General features: G+C 37.6%; 1 protein-coding gene across 3 annotated transcripts in view; it reads right to left on the bottom strand.

Annotated features, from left to right (window-relative positions):
• LOC106073067 (serine-rich adhesin for platelets-like) overlaps positions 1–8965 on the bottom strand; it is a 93665-nt gene extending 84700 nt beyond the window's left edge. The window contains exon 1 of one of the 3 annotated variants that reach the window (XM_056015035.1): positions 8533–8965. In XM_056015035.1, the coding sequence (XP_055871010.1) occupies positions 8533–8558 (26 nt within the window). In that variant the 5' untranslated portion in view covers positions 8559–8965. The remainder of the gene's footprint in view (positions 1–8532) is intronic. The other 2 variants (XM_056015029.1, XM_056015053.1) reach the window with 2 other exon arrangements.
• Positions 8966–12196: the final 3231 nt, after the last annotated feature.

Below are 12196 nucleotides of genomic sequence, written 5' to 3'. Positions count from 1 at the left end.
CTTAAGGACATCACAATGTCTAGCCTTGTTGAAATGCCATCATCTTAAGGACATCACAATGTCTAGCCTTGTTGAAATGCAATCATCTTAAGGACATCACAATGTCTAGCCTTGTTGAAATGCCATCATCTTAAGGACATCACAATGTCTAGCCTTGTTGAAATGCCATCATCTTAAGGACATCACAATGTCTAGCCTTGTTGAAATGCAATCATCTTAAGGACATCACAATGTCTAGCCTTGTTGAAATGCCATCATCTTAAGGACATCACAATGTCTAGCCTTGTTGAAATGCCATCATCTTAAGGACATCACAATGTCTAGCCTTGTTGAAATGCAATCATCTTAAGGACATTATAATGTCGAGCATTGTTGAAATGCCATCATCTTAAGGACATCACAATGTCTAGCCTTGTTGAAATGCCATCATCTTAAGGACATCACAATGTCTAGCCTTGTTGAAATGCAATCATCTTAAGGACATCACAATGTCTAGCCTTGTTGAAATGCCATCATCTTAAGGACATCACAATGTCTAGCCTTGTTGAAATGCCATCATCTTAAGGACATCACAATGTCTAGCCTTGTTGAAATGCAATCATCTTAAGGACATCACAATGTCTAGCCTTGTTGAAATGCAATCATCTTAAGGACATCACAATGTCTAGCCTTGTTGAAATGCCATCATCTTAAGGACATCACAATGTCTAGCCTTGTTGAAATGCAATCATCTTAAGGACATTATAATGTCGAGCATTGTTGAAATGCAATCATCTTAAGGACATCACAATGTCTAGCATTGTTGAAATGCAATCATCTTAAGGACATTATAATGTCGAGCATTGTTGAAATGCAATCATCTTAAGGACATCACAATGTCTAGCCTTGTTGAAATGACATCATCTTAAGGACATCACAGGGTCGAGCATTGTTGAAATGCAATCATCTTAAGGACATCACAATGTCTAGCCTTGTTGAAATGCAATCATCTTAAGGACATCACAATGTCTAGCCTTGTTGAAATGCCATCATCTTAAGGACATCACAATGTCTAGCCTTGTTGAAATGCCATCATCTTAAGGACATCACAATGTCTAGCCTTGTTGAAATGCAATCATCTTAAGGACATCACAATGTCTAGCCTTGTTGAAATGCCATCATCTTAAGGACATCACAATGTCTAGCCTTGTTGAAATGCAATCATCTTAAGGACATCACAATGTCTAGCCTTGTTGAAATGCCATCATCTTAAGGACATCACAATGTCTAGCCTTGTTGAAATGCCATCATCTTAAGGACATCACAATGTCTAGCCTTGTTGAAATGCAATCATCTTAAGGACATCACAATGTCTAGCCTTGTTGAAATGCCATCATCTTAAGGACATCACAATGTCTAGCCTTGTTGAAATGCAATCATCTTAAGGACATTATAATGTCGAGCATTGTTGAAATGCAATCATCTTAAGGACATCACAATGTCTAGCATTGTTGAAATGCAATCATCTTAAGGACATTATAATGTCGAGCATTGTTGAAATGCAATCATCTTAAGGACATCACAATGTCTAGCCTTGTTGAAATGACATCATCTTAAGGACATCACAGGGTCGAGCATTGTTGAAATGCAATCATCTTAAGGACATCACAATGTCTAGCCTTGTTGAAATGCAATCATCTTAAGGACATCACAATGTCTAGCCTTGTTGAAATGCCATCATCTTAAGGACATCACAATGTCTAGCCTTGTTGAAATGCCATCATCTTAAGGACATCACAATGTCTAGCCTTGTTGAAATGCAATCATCTTAAGGACATCACAATGTCTAGCCTTGTTGAAATGCCATCATCTTAAGGACATCACAATGTCTAGCCTTGTTGAAATGCCATCATCTTAAGGACATCACAATGTCTAGCCTTGTTGAAATGCCATCATCTTAAGGACATCACAATGTCTAGCCTTGTTGAAATGCAATCATCTTAAGGACATCACAATGTCTAGCCTTGTTGAAATGCCATCATCTTAAGGACATCACAATGTCTAGCCTTGTTGAAATGCCATCATCTTAAGGACATCACAATGTCTAGCCTTGTTGAAATGCCATCATCTTAAGGACATCACAATGTCTAGCCTTGTTGAAATGCAATCATCTTAAGGACATTATAATGTCGAGCATTGTTGAAATGCCATCATCTTAAGGACATCACAATGTCTAGCCTTGTTGAAATGCCATCATCTTAAGGACATCACAATGTCTAGCCTTGTTGAAATGCAATCATCTTAAGGACATCACAATGTCTAGCCTTGTTGAAATGCCATCATCTTAAGGACATCACAATGTCTAGCCTTGTTGAAATGCAATCATCTTAAGGACATCACAATGTCTAGCCTTGTTGAAATGCAATCATCTTAAGGACATCACAATGTCTAGCCTTGTTGAAATGCAATCATCTTAAGGACATCACAATGTCTAGCCTTGTTGAAATGCAATCATCTTAAGGACATCACAATGTCTAGCATTGTTGAAATGCAATCATCTTAAGGACATCACAATGTCTAGCCTTGTTGAAATGCAATCATCTTAAGGACATCACAATGTCTAGCATTGTTGAAATGCAATCATCTTAAGGACATCACAATGTCTAGCCTTGTTGAAATGCCATCAGTTTTTATTAGCGGCCCCCGAAATGGGAAAAGGCGCTATTAGTTTTGTGTGGAATGTCTGTCCTCCGTCCCGTTTAGATCTCGTAAACTAGAAAAGAGTGAAAATCTGACACCATAATATTTTAGACCATTTAAAGTTCTGATGCAACGGTTACTATTTTCTTTTCTGAAAGCGAAAAATCTATTTTTTTAAATCACTTATGCAAGCAGTTTTTTCATAAAAATACACCACTTTACAACTATTCACTATTAATAGTAACAAACACGGGAGGCTCTTTAGAAGGGGTAAGACAGACAAATTATACTTTTGACATATTAATGCAAATGGTTTTAGATTTTTTGTAAAAGAATTATTTTTTTTTATTAAATTTGTATTGCTAAATTATGTAAGTTCTGTTATACAAATTACTACATTTACACACAAAAAAAAGTTTACTTTTTTTTTAAGAGAAAAAATCTATTTAGTATGCATATAAGTTGGACATTATTTAAAACAACAATTAATAAGTAGTTTTTCATATCATCACGTGAACTTCGGTACGGATTGCATAAGTGGAAATAGTACACTTAACTAAAGAATTATTTTTTTAGGATTGGAATAGGAGATTGACCCTTTACAAAACAATTAGATCAATTAGATATTCATTATAAGACATCAGTTAAGCCAGATTCACTTCTAACTTCACATTCCCTTTCACCTATCCTTTGGTCTGCTGGACCGCTGGGGCACCACACAAGATCTGTCAACCTTCTTTCTCCATTTTTCTCTGTCATTTGTATTTGAAATTCATTATGATGTTCTTTCTGATACCTGCCTTTTTACCTGCCTCGGTGGACCACTTCGGGGGCCGATTTTGAGTTTGTGTTTCCACACAAACTGTCTTTGTAACCTTGTATCTTAACCATTTCCTCAATTGCTTTTATTGTTGTTTTCAAATAAAAAATAAAAGTGGACTTCTGTATAAAAGTGATATGTTCGTAACTTCAATGTTCTCATGTAGATCTACATAAATAATCTGTGTATCACTACTAGATGTCGTACTTGAACAAAGTATGCTCATCAGTAGGCTACAACCTTCTGTCAACATTTATCTTAATAGCTCCAAATGACAAAAGGGAAAGAACTACGTGAATTTAGATCGAGAAGTAGATCCACCCTTGTGCCATGTAAGCGAGGTAACTTGCAGATGCAGGACTTGCTGAAAAATTCCGTAATTTCCCAGTTATTCGGTTACTAACTGATATATCAATTTAGCAGAACTATAACCATTTGTTTGTTTTTTATTATTTATTTATTTAAAGAGTCCCAATAGTCCAAAATGATAGGTTCCGGACCCATTTCAGATTGACGAATATTTCGGATTAAGTGAAATTATTACTAAAATAAACATGATGATCAAATACAAGGTGTAACTACACCTGCTGATGTGTGTTATATCGATAAGCATTTTCTATTATCATCTTCTGCTTTGAAGTAACGTCTGTATTATATACGATAAGATATTATATTTCATCTATATGAAATTTACAAATTCTGTGTATGAAGTGCATGGCAAAAGAGCTCAATTTTTCTCATACTGGAGTAAAAAAAAAAGTTGTTCTTTATAACTGTATCAAATTTTAAAGCACAATCATCTTACTGTTGCAGCCAGGCAATTTATCGCCACATCACTGAATAATATTAACTTACTCTTCTAGGAACTATTTTCCACGAATTTCCAAACATGTATCATATAATAAGACCCAATCTTGTACGGTTCATACAATATACAGAACTAAAAGCTATTGTATGTATGGTATAGTACATTATAAGTACGATAATTGTCGTATGTTTGGTAACCTTTATAATTAATAATATCCTAATTTCGGATTAAATGGATTTTCGTATTATCGGGACTCTGTATTTAAACGTTTCTTTCAAATTTAAGTCATTGTTGAATTTACAGAAACGGAAGTAGAGTAACGCAATGACCTAAATCTCCAAAGAGTCGTGGAAGAGTGATCTCCTGCTCCTGATAGGTTGGGGGGGGGGGGATTTCGTTTAAAATCCATTATGGTCTGTATACGCTATTTTAAAGAAGAGTCAGCAAATAAAAATGACAGAGAGATGCTTTGAATGACAGACTGGGCAATTGATTAAATATAATGAAAGTTTGGGAATAAAGTTTATATAACTCTTTATTTGAAGTACCTTAGGTTCCTTTACAAATGAAGATTTTTTAATCATCACTTTTTTGTACAGCGCATCTTTCCTGACTTTAGCAAGCTTAGTGCCTTATGGTCCAATCTGTTTTGTAAACCAGTGGAGAGAAGGTTTCCTTGCTGCCTTTAGACACTCAGCAAACACAGCTCAGCTTCAAGAGTGTTTCGAACTCGATCCCCCTAGAAAGGTATCCAAGCGGTTTAGACCTCTCAGTCACACATCCCATTATTACATCCTAGCCCAAACCTCAGTATCACAGGGAATGACGGCGGGTTCAAACCCGGGACAATCTTTACACAGTCCGGAACGCACACCACATGACAAGGCAGGCACTTATATTTGTTTAAGTTACTAAAAAGAAAAAAAATAATAATAGTAAAGTGTGTATACTGAGTGTACAGATGTTCATTGTTTGTTAAACATTTGCATTGTATATACATTAGTTTACTGTACTGTAAAAGCTTTTAATGTCTTCCAGTTATGCAAGGGAATAAAATTTTAAAATGTGTCTTTGAATCAAGCTGATTTGGTGCATTTTAAAGTGAACTATACATCTATCTATTCTGATCGTGAAGATCATATGGTTCAGTGTGAGTCTGGCCTAATTGATGGTATTGAACAATTATCTTATTGGTGGTTTTGTTAAGTACCAGTGCCTCATTCAAGGTCTCAAGGAAGAAGCCTTTCCCTTTGGTTACTTGTTTATAATACGCCTACAACGGATCAGTTGAACTAGCTGTTTGCATCCACAACCCAACAAGCATTTTTGTAATAGAGAGATGGTGGAAAAAGTGAGAAAAAGAGAGTTAGAGAGAGAGAAGAAAGCGAGTTAGAGAGAGAGAAAGAGAGAGAGACAGAATGTTATTTCTAGATTCTCGCCATCAACACCAAGTGTCAGAGGTAGAGTGTGAACTGATTAAGGTCGCCGATCAGATCGAACCATTCAATGGGAGAGAACTTAATAAACTGTTCTGTAACCCATCAATCAAGACTGACCATGTCTGAGACGATGCTTCTTATAGCATTGTTTCTCTTTTTTTTTCTTTTTAAGAATCTGCAGTCACTGAAAAGCATTAACCCATTGAAATGTTTCTTTGCATTGAAAAAAATGTCAACAGAGGAAGACGGGACCACTGAAGTTTAAACAGAAAATGAAAAGTTCGATGCCCATTATCGATTGTTATCAACCTCCAAACGCAATCGTAAGGGAACTAGGCAAAGTACTTCGGCTAGGCCAATAAACGAACTAGGCAAAGTACTTCGGCTAGGCCAATAAACGAACAAGGCAAAGTACTTAGGTTAGGCCAATAGGCACTCATTTCAAATAGTCCTGCTTATTACACAGATGAACCATTTTTTGAATATATATATATATATAGTTTGAGAGAGAGAGAAGATAGAGGAGTGAGATAGAAAGAGGAAAGAGAGGAGAGAGAGGAGAGAGAGGGGAGAGGAGAGGGAGGTAAAGGAGAGAGAGGAGGGAGAAAGAGAGGAGAGATAAAAAGAGGAGTGAGATAGAGAGAGGAGGAGAGAGCGGGAGAAAGAGATAGGAGAGAGGAAGAGACTCTCAAATGAGTGGCTGAGAGGTAAAAACCGTTTAGTGCCTAACAAAAGGACTAGAGTTGAAATCCCGACTCACGCTGAAATGTGTTTGCTGAACTCTTAAAGGTAGCAAGAAAACTTTTGTTACCAAATAGCCCCCCTCCCAGATTTGATCATAGCGCATTGAGCATGCTATATCATGAAAGTTGAGACACACTAAAGTAGTTCTAAAAAAAAAAAACTATAATGCTGCTGCTAGTCTGCTACCCCCACTAACAAGTAATGAGTTCTCTTAGATACATAAAACCAAAAAAGACCAACACTCACTCACTCACACACACACACTATGGCACACCAACAATAGGCCAATAGGCTTTTATTTACTAATGTATGCATAAAGAGGACATTAATCAAATACACTTGTAATGTACATTGATCCTTATGACATATGACAAATGAGGTCACGTGACGCGTTCAGGCAGTCTGCTGCATCTGCTGCATGATGACAGCATCCAGAGGCGTATAAACTTTACGACAGCAGAAAAGTGAGGTTTGGCGTTTACCTTAGAATGGTTTAGTGCAATAATCAAACTACGGACCGCGGGTCATATTCCTTTATAAACACATCTGAAAAAAACAAAAAGGGACGGGGAGAAATTGTATAATAATTTGTTTAAAACTGTGCTCCACTGGACTTTCAATTTAGGGACGCAAAAAACAAATCGTAGGGGGTGGGGTTAGAGGTTTTTAGGTTGAAAATGAGGGCTTTTTCTTGGAGGTTGGAAATGAGGGCTTTCTCTTGGAGGTTGAAAATGAGGGCTTTTTCTTGGAGGTTGGAAATGAGGGCTTTCTCTGAGGTTGCTAGAAAAGTATGCGATGTCCTTATAATACTAACTGTTTGACTGAATTAACAAGGACCACAAAGCGTATTTTTGGGGAGAGTCGTTTGATTTATTTGTAGTGTGTGTGTGTGTTGGGGTGCGGGTACGCAGGCAGACAAGAAGACTACCATTGATGTGCCTAATGAGTTCTTAGAAAGTTTCAACCGTAGCGCAGCACGTGGATTTCTGGTCGTAACATTTAGAACATCCTTGATGACTCAGATTTAAAAACTCTGATGGTTGAAAATTGACATTCGCACCAGTTGTTTTTTTTTTTAACATAGACAATGAGATTCACTAAATTAATCAAAAATACCTTAGTAAACCATATAAAATACGTCAATTGTTCTATAAATATTAAACATACTTTAAATTATGAAGTGTTTAGAATATATTCCCAGCGTTTTTTTTTAAAGAGAGAGAGAGAGAGAAAGAGAGTCGAGTTTTCCTTTTTAAACAAATACGGTATTAAGTAAGACACAGAAGAATCAATTTCTAAAATGTTTTAAGAACAACCAAAAATATTATATATATATTTTAATTAGTTTTTCCTGTTTCCTAAACACCCAAGTTCTAGATCGAGATCTATCTTTCCATGCTGAGGTGAAATAAATAACACTTGCCAGTGCTACCATGCGCTCCGGCATTATCAATATTTGCAAGGGGACGCTACTGTCGCTTTTCATCGGCTGTTTCATTATTAAGTCTTGTCATTATTTACATTTTATACACCAGACCGATGCAGTTAGTGTGTGGATACGACAAGCATTAGGGTCCTAGGTTAAAACTGATGAAAACAACAAGCACATACAAAAAAACTAGCCTATAATAGAGCAATGTGGAGCAATTGAATCTACATTGACACCTAGTTAGTGACTAATAGAGACATATGGAAAGAGAAAGACAGATAATAACAATAAAGCTTATGAGAGGGTTCGAAGATTAATGAGGAATGCAGTATTTCCCGTGGATACGCAGCCCCAGCTGTGACCTACATATTTTGCCACATGCAGGGCAAGCATAACCATTGTCCGCCGGCGGTCGATTAAAATTTTCTTTTCACCGTCTGTGTCTGTCCTCGGCCAGATAGAAAAAGACAGACATAGATACAAAGTTAAAGCAAATTGCATACTAGTTATATATTGGGGATCTGCAGACCAAATTAAGCCATCTGTATTTAATGTAATGTTGAGATTACAAAGGGGCAATTTTGTGTTAATAGTTACTCCTTTAAAAACTTACCTTTCCACCTTCGTCCACTTCAGCATTGCTAACTACTACACTGACCAGCTGACCATGGAAAACCTTAGTTCTCTTAAACTTACTCCAAAGTACTGCACAATAAACACAGTATTTCTAACACTTAACTATATCCTTTATTCCTTACGTTAGAATTCACTATATCTATTCCTGTACGAATTCCTCACAATGTGGAAAAACTCCTAGTTGCGTTTGGAGAGAATAGTGTTAAGTTATTTGTGTACAGACATAGTGCAGGCTTGTCATTGTCGACATCACAGAAGCCCGACACACACTTCAACTGGTTTACTGCGCTACACACTTCAACTATCAATATAATTTATAGACTGTCATCTCCAAAACCTGTTTCTTATTACAAACTACACCAATATTTATGTGCTGACATAGGTGGAGATGGTGGGAGAAAGGGAACGACCTGTGAAATGTTGGGCGAGAGGGAGGGGATTATATAAATACCCTTTTACAGAAATGTTACAGTTAATAAAAGACAAGAGCCAGTACCTACCCATAGTCTAGGGAATGGCTGAAAGGGAAGTAATCTACGTTTTTAATATCGTCATGGTCAGGCGATTTTTTATAATGCAACCTCATCCATCGACAGGATTCTCAGATGATGGCCTCTATGCCCTAGTCCCCGACAGGATTCTCAGATGATGGCCTCTATGCCCTAGTCCCCGACAGGATTCTCAGATGATGGCCTCTATGCCCTAGTCCCCGACAGGATTCTCAGATGATGGCCTCTATGCCCTAGTCCCCGACAGGATTCTCAGATGATGGCCTCTATGCCCTAGTCCCCGACAGGATTCTCAGATGATGGCCTCTATGCCCTAGTCCCCGACAGGATTCTCAGATGATGGCCTCTATGCCCTAGTCCCCGACAGGATTCTCAGATGATGGCCTCTATGCCCTAGTCCCCGACAGGATTCTCAGATGATGGCCTCTATGCCCTAGTCCCCGACAGGATTCTCAGATGATGGCCTCTATGCCCTAGTCCGGGCCTAGTGAGAAATTGTGCACAATGCCAACGTAAAATTGGTGTAGTCTACATTCAATCTGGACTTAGGGCGTCAAGGTACACATTCAATCTGGACTTAGGGCGTCAAGGTAATACTTCTGATACCGTGAATGTCTCCAAATTGCAACTGTAGCGATTTAATCAGACGATGAAATAGTTTGAATGTACACCTTTAAGTTGGTATGTGCAGATGTAGACTTCCTGAGATACAATAACCCTGAATTTTTTTTTTATTGCTTTTTGTCTGTTCATATCAGGTCACACTGTTTTAAAAACATAACTCTTTCTTTACTTTATACTCCCTTCAGGGGCGGACAGGCTGTATGGGCATTCGGGCAAATGCCCGGTGGGTCGGTGAAAAATGATCAACCGAAAGGGTCGCATAGATGCCACTATGGCAAATATTAAATTGTTAAAGGTTTTATAATATTCTATTATAAAAAGGCCATATGAGCGTCGTGTTTAAAAAATAAATCTTTCACAGACTCTACAACTACAGTATAATACTATATTAATCCAACACATTTTCCGAAATACTTTAATACCCTTCATTCGTAGACAGTGTTACTAGTAGGGCCTACACTATTAGCGATTTAAAAAGCAACAGGCCTACATTTCTTATAAGCTCTCTCTCTCTCTCTCTCTCTCTCTCTCTCTCTCTCTTGCTATTTCTGGGTTCTTTTTCCTGTCTTCATCCTTTAGTGAGTCCATAGATGTTCATTGATTGTTATATTCGAATGCACTAAGATGGCCCTACATAAGGAGTGTAAGTAAAGTTCCCCTTTCAGACCTTGCGATCTATAGGGCAGATGATGTAAAGGTCATCTGTTTCTGTGGCCTACGGTTAACGACGGTGTCATGTGGCCAGCACAACGACCAATCGCCTTTACTTTTCCCCAACTAATGTCAGATACCCATTAGAGCTAGGTGGAGTCAGAGGTGCCCAAAGATCCCGAAATTAAAAATCCCAGTCTACACCAGGATTCGAGCCCGGGATCCCCGGTTCGGAAGCCAAGCGCTTTACCACTCATCCACCGTGAATAAGGAGTATAGATAAAGTAAACAACTTGCCTCTCTCTGTCTAATAACCTACTAAAACAATGAAACCACAAGAATCCTCACCCGAAATGAAAACAATGAAACAAAGATACACACAAAGATGAAAACAAGAAACTGAGGAAGTGACATCACGCTACACGTGGGGAGTCAACAACTTCCTGCTCATCGCTAGATGAAAGACCAAAAAACACTTGAATGTGACAGTATCATGACATGATTAGGCAAAGCACACGCCCATACAAGTTCCAACTTCTTAAAACGCTTTGGTTTACTCCCATTCACTGAGAGACAAGCGTGTGTATGTGACAGAGACAGAGACAGCGTGTGTGTATGACAGAGACAGCGTGTGTGTGTGACAGACAAAGGGGTGGTGAGAGGGAAGTGTATATGTTTCCTTATTGTTGACACCCTCATAACTTGTCCGTGGTTAGACCACACTAGTACTTAGTACAGTAAGTGGTAGTTAAGATTAAACAGTAAGCCCTCAACCATCTTTCTAGATGTTACGTAGTCATGAACAGAGATCTATACGCAGTCACCTTTTTGTTTTTTTCGTCACATAAACATGTTTCTCTAACTCCTCACACTCCCTTTTTTTTCCTCTCTCTCTCTTTTTCAACACAAACACTCACACACACAACCACACACACACACAACCACATACTACGCGTTACAACGTGACGTGCAAATATTACAGGACAAGAATGCACTTTTTTTTACCCCTGCCTCTCTCTCTCTCTCTCTCTCTCTCGGTCTTGATTATTCAACATCAATCTGACTGAAAATCTTCTAAAATTCTTTTAGTCATTGAGTCTATCTATCTATCTATCTATCTATCTATCTATCTATCTATCTATCTATCTATCTATCTATCTATCTATCTATCTATCTATCTATTTGTCTGTTTGTTTCTATTCCCCTCATCTCCCCTATAAAGCAATCGTATCACTTTCTTTCTTGTTTTTTTTCACTTATAAGCTCTTTCTCTCTCATTCTCTCTCTCTCTCTCTTTCTATTTCTGGGTTCTTTTTCCTGTCTTCATCCTTTATAAATCTCTTTCTTTCTTTATCCTTTCTCAACTTTTTCAATCTCCAACACTGTCTCCTCTCTCTCTCCCCCCCCCTTTCTCTCTATATATATATATCCTACTCTATCCGATTTAGCCATCTAACTGAACGTCAAAACGATTGATTGAATAGATCAGTGTCACAGACTTATCTATGTACAATACAAAAGTCAACAATGCACTAGCCTATATATGTTAGCATGACGTGCGCTTATTTGTCAATATTCGGTTTCCTTTTTCCTTGTTTGTGTCGTTTTTTAACAAGGTGCATTTTTTTTTTTTTTTTTTTTTTTTTTTTGCTTCTTTAATCAATGTATTTTGACTAAAATGCTACTTAATCTTGGTTAGACCATTATTAGATTATGTATCCTCTGTTTAGGATCCTTCAACTCAAGAAAACATAAAGAAAGTAGAGCAGACACAAAAATAGACCAGTGATATCTATAACAACTGAATATTAATATTTGAATAGATCAGCGTCACTAGTAAAATGATTAAACTTAGAG

This window comes from Biomphalaria glabrata, chromosome 1 (assembly GCF_947242115.1).
Source record: "Biomphalaria glabrata chromosome 1, xgBioGlab47.1, whole genome shotgun sequence".
In the NCBI taxonomy this organism is placed as follows: domain Eukaryota; kingdom Metazoa; phylum Mollusca; class Gastropoda; family Planorbidae; genus Biomphalaria; species Biomphalaria glabrata.
The sequence above is the reverse complement of the archived record's forward strand: the minus strand, read 5'-3'. Positions and strand labels throughout refer to the sequence as shown.